Source organism: Filicampus tigris, chromosome 3 (genome assembly GCF_054856515.1).
Source record: "Filicampus tigris isolate MCC_2025a chromosome 3, RoL_Ftig_1.0, whole genome shotgun sequence".
Lineage (NCBI taxonomy): Eukaryota > Metazoa > Chordata > Actinopteri > Syngnathiformes > Syngnathidae > Filicampus > Filicampus tigris.
In genome coordinates this window covers 22,263,577-22,277,690 of record NC_141219.1, presented here as the reverse complement: position 1 = coordinate 22,277,690, position 14,114 = coordinate 22,263,577, and the positions used below count along the sequence as shown (strand labels likewise).

Genomic DNA, 14,114 nt, shown 5'->3' with positions numbered 1-14,114 from the left:
GTTTGGATGTTCTACCCGTGCCTGCGTGGGTTTTTTCCGGGTACTCCGGGTTCCTCCCACATTCCAAAAACATGCATGGTAGGTTAATTGGACACTCTAAATTGCCCCTAGGTGTGATTGTGAGTGCGGATGTTTGTTTGTCTCTGTGTGCCCTGCGATTGGCTGGCAACCAATTCGACGTGTCCCCCGCCTACTGCCTGAAGACAGCTGGGATAGGCTCCAGCACTCCCCGCGACCCTTGTGAGGATAAGCGGTGTAGATAATGGATGGATAAGCCCGGCGCACACGAGGCGCCACTGGACTGTCGCCATCCAGGCTCTGTATTTTGCCATCCGAGCCTCATGTGCAGGGGGCATTTTTTGAGGGCAGATGGCACTGCGTCATTGGTGCCCGAGTATCAAAAATGTTTGATAATCTTGACGCTCAGGCGCCATCTGCGCTAGGTGTGTGGAGTACAAGAGCCAACCACACACGACTATCATCCAGGGCGCATGCGCTTTTCATACACCAAATATGGCGGCATCCTGTCAGTACATTTCGGAGGCTCTCCTGCAGTATAAATTAGTTGATGTTTGGAGAGATTACGCCTGGTTTTAATGATGTCATGTCCCCAGAATATAAGGACAAGCACAAAAGGGACAAGGCGATACAATATCTCTTCAGATTTGAGATCACTTGAATCTGACTCGGAGGTCGGCATCTTGAATGGTGACATGATGGCAAACGTGATCAACGCAACCTGAAGCAGCTAGGCCAACGGCGTGTGCGGAGAACAGCGGCATTGGCTCTCGAGAGCCATCCGGACCTGGAGCCGATAGCGTTACGCCAACGGTGCCTCGTGTGTGCTGGGTTTTACCTTTACTTAGAGATGGAAATTCATGCATGGGCCACTCCCTTAAAACAACAACCTCTGTTAATTCTTCCTTGATAATTCCTATTCCAAACTAATATCTTGAGTCTTTTTAATGCAGAGCATAATCTTTGCACATACACCATTGTAGCTTGCACAGCGAGTACACACTGGAGTTACTATAGAAAAGATAGAAAACAATTGTATTTCTTTAGTTAGTTAGTTAGTTAGTTAGTTAGTTAGTTAGTTAGTTAGTACTCATCAAAGGCAGGTGTGGTTCTGCCTCCCCTCCCTGCACACCCATGGTTTAATCCTTGGATGTTTGTTGAAAAGGAGCTCCAGTGAGTTAAACTAAATCCATCCAGAAGAAACATTTGCCACTGACTTAAAATGTTGAATTACAAAGGTATAAGAAACACGACCCAGTGACACTCCATAGTTCATATTCAGTCCATTATTTATCTGAATCCCATTTCTTTTGAATATTCCATTCTAGAATAACTGTATCAACCACAACCTGCCTACTTACAAGAACTGCATATAATTCTTAGAGTATAAAAGAAAATCACATAAAAAGACAAACACAAAAGCAAGCTATAAATCCAATCATCCCATACTCGAAACAAATGGCCCTCCACTATAATGCAGAGAAAGGCTATCATGCTGCAGCAGATGCTCGGCTTCCTTGTGCAAGCATGTCCCCTGACATGTTTCCCACAAGCTGGGTTCATTGACATCAATGCTCTGGGGACTGCCGTGGAATCAGAGCTTTAGCTGCTGCTTCTTTGGCCTCCTTCTGGCACCATTCTAAACACATGCAGGGGCTTTTTTTTTTTCCGACAAGGCTCCCCTGGCAACGTGAGGTACTATTCAGCAAAGGTTAAATCAAATGAATGTGACTTAATGGGACTATAATTGCATGAAAGGTTCTCTACATAAGAACAGTATGTAAGAAAAGCCTTTAGAAAATAAGCTCTGCCCCTTCACATTGGAGAAAGCTTATGGAAATGACCATTGATCAAATACAAGTGAGCCATTTGATGTTAATGTCCTCTAAACACACAAATGAACAAGATTTAGCTACTCTAAACTGTATAATAGTTTGTGCCTGTTGGTAGGTTCATAAAATAAACATATGAGTTACCGTAGTATATCATCATAAAGTAACTATATCTATTCATAATCTTGACATTGTATCAAAAGGTAATGCACAAGGTTGTGTACGTGTATACAATATAATTTTCCATTATAGAAGAAAAATATTAAACTGTGAGCTGTCAAATCTTTCAAAGGCCATTCTCTAACTCTTAACATTAACTACAATAACTTTGTTACATCTCGGCTAGATTACTGCAATGCACTTTATTTTGGAGTCAGGCAGTCCTCCCTCAAACGTTTCCAGTAGGTCCAAAATGCTACTGCCCGCCTACTAATTGGAGCTCGGAAGATCGAGCACATAACACCAATTCTGGCCTCCCTTCACTGGGTCCCAGTGCATTTCACCGTCCAATTTAAGACTCTCCTATTTGTCTTTAAATCATTAAATGGCCTCACCCCGGCGTACCTCTCTGAGCTCCTCCACTCATACGCACCTTCCGGCAGCCTCAGGTCTGCGGACCAGGCGCTGCTCGAGGTGCCGAGGACCAAGCGGAGCCTCAGAGGGGATCGAGCCTTTTCTGTCGCTGGTCCTTCCCTCTGGAATGACCTCCCATTGGTTTTTAGGCAAGCTCCCTCTATGTCCATTTTTAAAACCCGGTTGAAGACATTTCTTTTCTCTGGCTTTTGTTTAGACCTGACATTTTCGGCTCTTTTCCGACGTAAATTGTATATAGTGTCTTATGTCAATTTATTGGCTTTATTTATTTATATTTGTATTTATTTTATTTTATATATTATATCTATATTTATGAATACATGTATCACAGCCTTTTATTGTTTTTGTTCTATTTATTGTATTGTTTGTAAAGTGCTTTGTTACAGCTCTAGCTGCTATGAAATGTGCTATCTAAATAAAATGTTATTGTATTGTATTGTATCGAAGCAACCTCTTTGCATTGGCTCTCCTGTTATTTTTCAGTTGTCAAAGCACACTGATTGGAAGGTTTATCGCTGCATTTGACTGTATTTAAGATTTGCTTTATTTTATTGCTGTAATAAACACCAATATGACATATTGCTATTCCAGACAGCTATGTGGACACGAAGGGGTTTTAGGAAGTCTTGCTTCACAACTTGACAGCCCAATGACGCAGAATTAAATTGTTTAAAATGTACCCTATAAAATTAATTAAAAAATAATTAATAGTAAAAAATGTGCTTAAAAAAACAATTCAAGAATAGTTAATCTGTCTGTTTTCTTCTGCCATGATCACGACTGCACCTTATGTTCTCATGTATACACATTAATTAGTAATAAACATTTGACTAAAGATCTTTAACACATTTTTATGGAGAAAATTATCTATGAATGTTCGTTTTTTTTTAACTATTTTTCACGTCAGTGTCGCATTGAGCAGATTAATGAGTTGTGTTGGAGCAAAAGTCTTTGAGCTTTCCAAAGCTGGCTTTGTGGTGTTGTTCTTTCAAAAGCAAACAGCGAACACTGAATCAACAGCACCTCTGATGGCTGAGGTGAAGTAGTGCACAATGAAATCCAGACAATTGAGAGCATTATTAGTTTGTACTTCTTAATAAATACATGGATTATTATTCTCATCCCTATTTTTATGTATTGTTAAAAGAAATACATCAACTATGCTAGAAGGTCACATTAGGTCTTTCCATACGGTTTATCTTGTTCAGCCAATCCCAGCTGACTTTGGGCGAAAGGCAGGCCACACCCTGGACTACTCACATTAATAATTCATATTAAATAAAAAATATATGTCTTTGGAATAAGGTCACTGATGGCATAGTGGTTCATTTGCCTGCCTTTTGTTTGTCTTTTATGAGTTCACATTGAGTGATGGTGTGCATGGTTGTCTGGGTCTATATACAGTAGCTATGCCATCAGTAAATGTCTTGCGACCAGTCCAGGGCCATAGTCTGCCCTTTGCTCAAAATCAGATGGGATAGTCTACGGCTCCCTGGAAGTCAGAGAAAATGGATGGATGGACGGATAGATGTTTACAAGAGCAATGAAATATTTACAGCTACATTTCAAAATGATGACGCGAACTAAATGTCACTGGGTGGATGGACGGAACTAGGCAAGGGAGAGAGTTACTGTGATATGGCAGGAGAGGACAGAGCATGAAGAGGATAATGATGATGATGACGGTGGCTTGGTGAGAGAGAAGGAGAGAGAGAGAGAGAGAGAGGGAGAGAGAGAGAGAGAGAGAGAGAGAGAGAGAGAGAGAGAGAGAGAGAGAGAGAGAGAGAGAGAGAGAGAGAGAGAGAGAGGCAGGTGGAAAGAGGAGGTGTCTGGGTGGTCCAGACAATCAGTCCTTGTGTACCTCACTCACACGTATTATTAAAAATAAGACTATAGCTGTCTCTGCGGTCTGCCTCACCGTCTGACTGTACGATCATAACACCACAACCGCTACACTTTTACGGCACTTTTCTCTCTACGTGATCCGGACTGAACTGTGATGACGAGGCATGCTTTGAACGATACATGATATCAGAGCAGAGGATCAGTCCTCCACTCGAGAAAGGCAGCGCGCGCATGGAAACATTTATGAGCACCGAAGGGAACCCGCGAGCACGGAGCATCATGAGAACACTCCTGCTACCAACAAGGTGAGACAAATGGATAAATACAGTCATTGTTCGTGTGTTGTGTCACGGATTTGACCGCATCCGCGCACATTTGGACGCAATGTTTTTGAACACTTGCTGGTTGGGTGGGATGCATTAATTTGTGCAGTGCTGCCTTATCGCAGCATTACTGAGCATGACTCCATCTCACATCAGCTCACCAGCAAGCTCAACCTGTTCACTGCGGTCTACATACACTACAGTAGGCTATTATGTGAGCTTTATGTGGTGGAAATCTCACCCTGGGTTTTAAATCAGCTCCCATGTAGATTTCCCTTAGTGTAAGGCATCAGCGGTGTAAGCTCACAGACTACCCGTTATCTTCATTTATCCAAGGAAAAAGCAAGCTTATTTCATTATTTCAAGGCAGTGTAGATTTAACTTGAGCTGAAAGATTTTGAAGTGATGCCAAATTCTCTGTTGGACCTGGAAACTGTAATGCTGTCAGATGTGGGAATGATGAGAGGCTTTATTTATTGTACATCATCAAAGCTTCCTGCATGAAGGCACACGCTTGTGATTCACTGTTTCGGAAATGATTTTTTTTTTCCGCTTGCAGCGACCTCTCCCCTTGACGTGACATTGTTTGTGCAGTTTTACTCTCAATTTTATGGGCAATATGATTTTTTATTTTTCCATCTTCAATCAGGCCATCATGGCGCTTGATGCATGGATGTTGGCGTTGGCAGAAAGTGAGGCTACATATCAACTACCAATAGTGTTAGCTTATCGTTATTTTCATATTACAATTTATTTGAAAGACTTTTTACGTGGGCTGTCATCAAGATATTTTATCAATATAAGGAGTCAGAAGCACTCTCCATTTTGAGTGGACCATTACTAATTCAATGGGATATTTGTCCTCAGTAGGAGGATATTATTCGTTTTCAAATATTATTCACATTTTGTTTTTGTATTGAATTCTTAGTTGTCCTCCACCAGCTGAATTCTTAGTTGTCCTCCACCTCCACTTGATCTGCGGGTGTAAAATAAAGTCTTGTTTTGTGCGGATTTTCAGTCGCCTTAAAACCTAAAAGTGGCGCTAATGCTTAATTCGTCCACTTTTCAGTCAAAATTAAAATAATAATGATAATAATAAACTACTACCTATTAAAAAAATCAGGATCATTTCTTACTCCCCTGTAAATTGTTTGTCTGCAGGGAGAACCTGACATGGATCCCTGAGTCTAAATGAAGTGGTTCCGCCATGCAATGTTCCTGGAAGGCAGTGATCCTGCTGGCCTTGGCTTCCATCGCCATCCAGTATACGGCCATCCGTACACTCACATCCAAGCCTTTCCAGTTGTGCACATTGCCCAGCCCACAGAACTGCGGTCTGGGAGATCAGGAGACCGAACCTCCCTTTGAACGGGGGGCAGGAGGCTGTGAAGATTACCCTTTCTTTTACATTAATGCATCCCGCAAGACCCACATCCTGGTCTTGGCCACCACCCGAAGCGGCTCTTCCTTTGTTGGCCAACTTCTCAACCAGCACCAAGAGGTTTTTTACCTGTTTGAACCTCTTTATCATGTCCAGACCACACTGATCCCCCGTCTGTCCCACAGCCACAACACAGCAGACCGTCGTGTGATGCTGGGGGCTAGCCGAGACCTCTTGAGAAGCCTGTATGGTTGCGACCTATATTTCCTTGAGAGCTACATCAAACCAACTCCCACAAACCACACCACGGACAAACTTTTCCGCCGTGGTGCGAGCCGAGCGTTGTGTCAACAACCTGTATGTGATGCCTTTGGCCCATCTGATGTTAATGTGGAAGAGGGGGACTGTGTGAAGAAATGTGCACTTCTTAACATGACCTTGGCAACTGAAGCCTGCCGGGAGAAAGGACATGTGGCCATCAAGATTGTCCGTGTGCCAGAGATTGGGGATTTGCGCGCCTTGTTGGAGGACCCCAGACTGAATATCAAAGTGATCCAACTTGTCAGAGACCCTCGGGGTATCCTATCATCCCGGATTGAGACATTCAGGGATACATACCGCCTGTGGCGTATATGGCGGGCCACTGGCCGAAAGCCCTATAATCTTGATTTGAGTCAGCTCACTGTTGTCTGTGAAGATTACCGAAGCTCTGTTTCAACTGGTCTCAGCCATCCATATTGGTTGAAAGGGAAATACATGTTGGTTCGCTATGAAGATCTGGCTAAAAATCCACTCCATAAGACAAAGGAGATCTATGACTATCTGGGGCTGCCCATGGATAAAAATGTGGAAGACTGGATACATGCAAACACTCGCGGCAGCAATGAGCCATCAGCAAAACACAAATTTGGTACAGTGCGAGACTCCGCAGCTAATGCAGAGAGTTGGCGCTTGAAACTCTCCTATGACATGGTAGAATACACTCAGACCGTGTGTCAAAAGGTTCTCCACCAACTCGGATACAAGACTGTGAGGTCAGTCGAGGAACTGAGAAACATGTCCATCTCACTGGTGCAAGACAAAATCTTTGTACCCTTTTTGTAACAAAGATAGTTCTCTGGTGACTATTTTTATATATTTATAATTGTTGCCTTATCATGTCATTGGTTGGTTGTTGCTTTCATTTTGTCGATCCAAATTTGCACTAAATGAGAATTTGAATGCACGAAGGGACTATGGATGATCCCCAAATGTTATGAACAGCACACTTAAAACACTAAATAATCCAACAAGCTAGTTTACAAATGTGTCCTTTTTGTTTTCCCATTAACAGGACATTGTCTTCATCCACTTTGTGTATGCAATTAAAATGTTGCCCTTCAAAAAATGTGTTGGTAAATGGAATGGGTCATTGTTTCTTTTACAAGGAATGACAAAACTGTGCAATAAATAGTGAATGTTGCAGTCAACCTTTCAGTGTTTTTCTCTCCATGTAGAAAATAGATACTTTGGCTAGGTTCACACCGCAGGTCTAAATGCTCAATTCGGATTTTCTGGTCAAATCCGATTGTTTGGTGTAAAGATTTACATTATAAATACAACCTCGGTCTATCTGGTGTGTGAACATAAGTGTCTCCAAAGTGCGCAGAAGAGATGACATCATTCACCGTAGTTGTTACAGAAGTAAATGTGGTGTCGGGGCATTTCTACAGTGCGGTGATTCGGTAGAAGGTAGAAATATAGTATTTGGGAGGAATAATGAGGCGAGACTTTTCGTTCTCATTCCATGGAGACGTCACGTCATTACCGCATGTAAAAATGAACCGATCTACTTGGCTGTATTACTACTATCACCATAAATGTCCACATTATGCTTCATGTTTCAAGTGGGATTAAATTCAAGTCAAATACAAACTCAATATTTTTACTCAAAAAAACTTTGCAGATTCGATTTCCCAGCTCCCTGCACTCTTCCTCTGTCCACGCGGAGCGCATTTTGGGCTCCGGTTGACGACAATGTCGGATATATGTGACCTGGCCGTTCAGACTGTGGTCGCATTGCAAAACATCCGATCAGTATCCAATCTAGGACCACATATGAAAGTGGCCCAAGTCGCATTTGAAAGAATTGGAATTGAGCCATTCAGACTATCATAAAAAAAAATTGATACTGGTCACATATGGGTAAAAAAAATCAGACCTGGGTCGCATTTGCCTGCGGTGTGAATCTAGAATCTTTAGTGACGTGCAGTGCTGGGAAAGAAGAATAAGTGAAAACTTATAGTTTCTTGGTCAACAGACTTGAAACCCAATGGAGTGCATAAGTGTTTTATGAGAGGATTTATGACCGTCTGTGACAAACAAACATACTAATGAAAGCTAATTCTGACATCTCTACTCACTTGGTATTTAGGGATGAAGTCACATTTTTCAAGATGATTATGATGTTATAAACTTGGATGTTTGGTTGATATTTATACATTAAGCACTGTTTGTATAAGTTTATGATTTCATATTTGGAGGGTCATCATGACATTCATACATTCTGTCAACTTTGTCCTAATTAAAAATTAAAATGTCACCTTGTGAGATAAATAGCCAATGAATTATTGAGTAATATATACTCTGTAGACCCAGCAGTCTCATGTACGTATATGAATTCAACTGATGTGTGGCCCTTTGAAAACCTTTTTTGTCCCAAAGACAATCAGAAGCCTTATACAGGACAGCATTGCTTCACATCTAAACTGTGTTACAGACTAATGAGTGTCATCATTTGAGACAAATCCTTTATCATTGTTGTGACAATAGGAATGCTGTTGAACCATGCAACGATACAGAGGAAAAGGTCAAGGACTGAATACAGTGCATAAAGTAATGCCATATATGTCAAGTTATGTAAAACAATCCAAAATTCCAGATCTATGAAGACATAATCCAATGTGTGTTCTTATTTTTACTTGCAATTAACTCATTTATTGTCAAGTCACATTTTAAAGAGCTCAAAACCCCTGTTAAAACTGTGCAGGTTTCCCATAAACCTGATGGGACATTTGGAACATTTGTTTTTTAATGTATTGAAATTGTCCCACCCCCAAAATTCAGCGAAAAGAAAAAAAATTCTTAACGTACTGTAATAACCGATATTGTGCATGTTTTAACACAATAATGATACACCATAAAATCAAATAAATAAAACTAAGATAGCATTCATATGCTTTTTTTTAGACTAACAATAGAAATAAAATCTCAAAAGAACACTGGCAATATATTTAAAAGTAAACTTTTTTTAACATCTGAATTTCAAATTTTATGTACATGATGGTGTCATTAGGTTCTATGGCACCCATTAATTTAGGTACAATGACTGATAGCTTACCCACAAAATGAGCCATGTGAATGAATGCTCATCAGTATTGGTGGCTCAATGTCCATTGAGATGCAGAGCACAAACCTTTTGATCTGCTCAGCATCAAGGCTGGAGGCAAGTGCTTTCTTCCTTCTGTTTTTCTATCGTCCAAAGATTCTTGGTGCAAACCTCTCATGGGAATAATCCTGTACTTCAGCGCTCACTTTTGGTTGTTCACTTGACTTTACCTTTGAAATGACGGGCTGTTCTTGCAGTACTTTTTATTTCTAAATTATATTGCTCTATATGCCAGCATTATGTGATTATTGTTTTAGCTAGTTGCACCAAATTTACTCAGCGTTTGAGCTCTTAATTCAGAAGAGATGTATCTATTTTTCATTTGTATGATATTTCTTTCTCAGCCAATCAATATCTTGTCAGCCTTGGACTCTAACCATGCTGTGACTCCTCTTGTCTTCTGTACAGGGGCTGTCTTTTATACACACACACGCACACAAACACTGGTTCACACCAGCATCTCTTTTGTTGCTATAGTATTTGAGTGTTTTTTTTATTGCATTCCTGTTATCAAGGTTAAATAATTCACTAGTCCCTGATAGAAAGTCACATAACCTCTCCCTTCCCTCTATTAATATGACCTTAATAATTTGACCTTGTGTATGAATAAAAGAAAATGCCTCCTTGTATCTACTGATCTGAGCTAACAGTGCTTGGAGCATAAAACTAGTTGGCAGTGAGCAAATGCTGCAGCAAAACAAATAAATTCAAATAGCCTAAATGTGTTCTTGCATAGGATCTTGTCGTGAAAATCTTTGACGATTAGGGATAGGGTTAGGGCGTCTCTTCCGGGCTGCAACACAGTGTTCGTTGGAGAGACGAACAACAAACGAGCGGGTCTCTTCCTACGCTTTTTCTTTTTTACCTTTTGAGACTATTCTTAAAATTTTTGGAAGCAGTGGATCGCTGATTTCTACCAGTCTTGGCCACACAACAACTCGTACACCAGCAGGTGTCCTAGACTGCTCTTTGGCTGCTCATCTGCTTGTCTGCCTTCATCCATCGGGCGACTAAACGCAACTATGGCTTCATGCACCACTTGCACTCTTCTCATTGAAATGATCTCCCTGCTTAGAGCAGAATAATGTGGTAACGGTAGATGTGGCAGACACAACAGTTAGCATGAGTTGTAACCTACCTGCTAGTCCGGTTAACATTAGCCCTAAGCGGCCTGCTAATCGCGGTGAGCTTGTTCCGACGCATAACAGATTCAGCCCATGGGCTAGTCCCATTCCACCTCGGCCTACTGCTTCCCGCACTTTAGTTATAGGTGACTACGTTACCCGTAACATTAAGCGTAAAAATCCAGCCACAGTGATGTGTATTCCTGGGGCCAGAGCACCCGACATTGAAGCTGACTTTAGGAGTTGACTCGCAAAAGGACTACACACCAGCACAGGGCAAACAACAATAGCTACTCGGACATAGGGATACACGTCGGTTCCAATGATACTAGGATGAGGCATTCAGAGATCACAAAGAAGGCAAGGACTTATGATCTTGCCAGAAAGATGAGTCGGCATCGAGTAATTGTCTCTGACCCCTTGCCGATGCAACGATGAGAGGTTTAGCAGATTACTCTCGCTTAACCGGTGGCTGGCTAGCTTTTGTAGAGAGCAGGGACTGCAGTTTGTAGATAATTGGCCTTCCTTCTGGGGCCGACGCAACCTGCTTAAGGTGGATGGCCTTCACCCTAACTGGGAAGGCAGGCCCACTAGTTGAAACACGGCATTCTGATTCATGTTGCGTTTGTGGAATTTGAGTTAAGCAACAAAATCCACCCCTTTTTAGCCATCTCAGGGGGCGGCCATTTTGTCACTTCTGTCTAATAAAAATGACATCAAAACTGCTCGGGGCTAAGGTAACGACAAAACACGGCTGACCTGTTTTCTGGAGATGAGCAGTGATTGGTCGTTACCTGAGCCCTGAGCAGTTGTGATGTCATTTACAGTCAACAGAAGTGACAAAATGGCCGCCGCTAAACGCAATATTTATCAAAATGCCTTGTTTCAACTAGTGGGCTTGCATAGAACATATATAGATACATACATTTATACATAGAACAAAAAATAGGTTTGAGTTGACTTCCCTTTAAGATGAAGACTGGCATGGATAACATAATTTTCAGAGGTGTGCATTCCGTCAAAGCGTCACTGATGGACTCCCGTTTTGCTGACAAATGACGGAAAACTTCCAGGTAAGTACCAACGGACCTTTTCAACCCGTCACTGACAGACTCCCGTTTTGCTGACGACTAATGGAAACATGCGTTTCACACGTCTTTTGTTTGTTCGCAGGGGTGAATACACGCCAGGGTTGCTTCGAGCGGGCTGCATTAACTATGGACTCATCTCATTCCTCTATTGTCCGTTCTTAGGTCTTAGGTCACCTCCCACCAAAAATCCAATTGAGGAGTGGAGATAACAAATGAGCGAGTCGGGAGGAGGTAGAAATGTGTTGGGGTAATTTACCTGATGAGCCAATGGGAACAGTCACGTTGGCACGGGTGGTTGCAGCTACAGTATATGCAGCCATCAATATGCAGAGGTCCCCCCCTTAAACACCAACATTATACCCTTGACATGAAGTAGATAACTTTTCAATTCTTTCTTTTTACTTTTGTTTCCAACCAAAGGTAAATAACCGGCCAAGCAACTATAATAGTCTCCTTGATGTCATCATTTGCTGGAGACATCTGCTAAAATTTACGTCACGTCATTGACGCGTGTCACAAATGCACTGACTGTCTGCTTGTCAGAATCACCACAAATGTCCACTTCATGATTTATGTTTCAAGTGGGATTAAATTAAAGTCGAATATCAACACTGGCTACATTTAAATGGACACATTTGTTCGAATTAAATGCCTCATCGGAATAAAAATGCTTCATGTATAAACTCCATTCAAAATATTCTGACCCGATCAAGTCCATTCCGATCAAAATTTTATTCCGAACGAGAGAGGTGGTTTATGTCGACTATTAATTCGATCGGTGCGCATGAAAACACTTACCAGTATTCTGAAATTGCGAAACAAACTGTCTTCACCACGCATGTCTGTGACGTCAGTATACGCATTTCTGTTATTCCCGTAAGCTAGTAGAAGCAGAGTGAGGGAAACACATGGCAGGCACAAGACTGAACTGGTACATTTGAAGCTCCATCAGGAAGTGTTAACTCAATGTAACAGCGCAAACGAGGAAAATACATGAAGTAACGATAATGTTTAAAGTAGAAATGACAATGTTTTGTTGACATGGAAGTCGCTACGGCTGTTTCTTCTACGATGACTACTTATATTTGGTCAATATGCGCATCTCAAAATAATTTCTTCCGATCGAAAGTGTGATGCATGAAAACGCTGCTAGTTCTAATCGAATCAATATTTTAGTGTCTATGAAAACATATGCAGCATATTTAATCGACCACGTGGTAATGGTTCATCCCTCGTCTGCTACAGCCAATCGGCGTCGAGAACATAATCTTCACGTCACAAGCAGGCACCGCACGAGCAGAGAGGCCGCCAAACAAAGAAAAAAATATCGTACAAAAACAACACACGCACGCACAGTGTGGTGATCGGTGAAATAAAAACAATATGGGGCACATGTCATTGCGTCTGTGGGACTGCAAGGTACACAACACTGTTTTATTTTTTATTTTTTGCTTACTCGGCCACGTGTCAGGAGTGCGGCACCTGCGTGTGACGTGATACAGGTTAAGTCGGTTCTCAGCGTCGTTTGGCTGACTCGGACCAACTGGGACCACGTAGGTCAATTAAATGTGCAGATCAGAAGTAGGCGATGCCAAGCTCTGCACTATGTATGCCCTGTGCGATAGCAGATTTTAATATGAGGAAACATGTTACTCTCTCCATTCAAACCGGAACTGCTACTGGCAAGCACAGGTCACTCGCGCTTGTTCACCCAATTGCATACACACGCAATCACATTAAGGAACCATTGATGGTTAATGTCCATGTGGAAATGAGTGTATAGGTGCGTAAGAGACTATGTGTGGAAGTGTACGTGTGCATCCAGCATCACATGGGCAAGTCAGTGGGGCTCACATCATTGTTGTCAGCTGCTACTCAAATTCTCCCCTCGGCTGGCCTGTAAAGCTAAAATGAGATTAGTGGACACACGCATGGGCAGACAAGTATGAGCAGCCATGAGCAAATAGTGACCCTCTGACAAGTCACAAAATAGAAGAATCATGCAAATGAATTGTATTTAACAATGTGACAATTTGTGATAATAAGCTTCAACCAGGTAACAACAAACATATTGAACAGCATGTGACCATTATGGTAAATAGTTGGTCAGGTTTACACACCGTCAAACACTGTGGGTTTAATTAATCATTTTTTGATGAGGATGCATGGCTGCTATACTTTGGGTGCTCTAAGCGTAAAAGTCAGATGGTGCACCCCACCCCAACTCGATATAACAATTTTTCATGGCCCTAAAATGTTTGTGTGCGTGTGGGGGGTTCAGCTGACGGGTAAGTGGATACATACAGTTACTACAGTTACCTATTAAAAAGCAATGTAATCCATATTAACCATAATATTAAAGTAATGTATTGAAATACATTGAATTACTTCTGGATTACTACACCAGCTATGTTGGAAAAAAAAATCAATAAAACAGTTCGTTTTATATCCTGAATAAGTAACGCCGGTACATGTATTT

The 14,114-nt window shown here is 41.6% G+C and overlaps 1 protein-coding gene across 1 annotated transcript; it reads left to right on the top strand.

Annotated features, from left to right (window-relative positions):
* Window positions 1-4,259: 4,259 nt before the first annotated feature.
* Window positions 4,260-7,462, top strand: chst1 (carbohydrate (keratan sulfate Gal-6) sulfotransferase 1). The gene is made up of 2 exons (XM_086027030.1): window positions 4,260-4,594; window positions 5,774-7,462. Exon 2 carries the CDS (start codon window positions 5,820-5,822, stop codon window positions 7,095-7,097), a length of 1,278 nt encoding a protein of 425 aa, XP_085883156.1. The 5' UTR covers window positions 4,260-4,594; window positions 5,774-5,819; the 3' UTR covers window positions 7,098-7,462.
* Window positions 7,463-14,114: the final 6,652 nt, after the last annotated feature.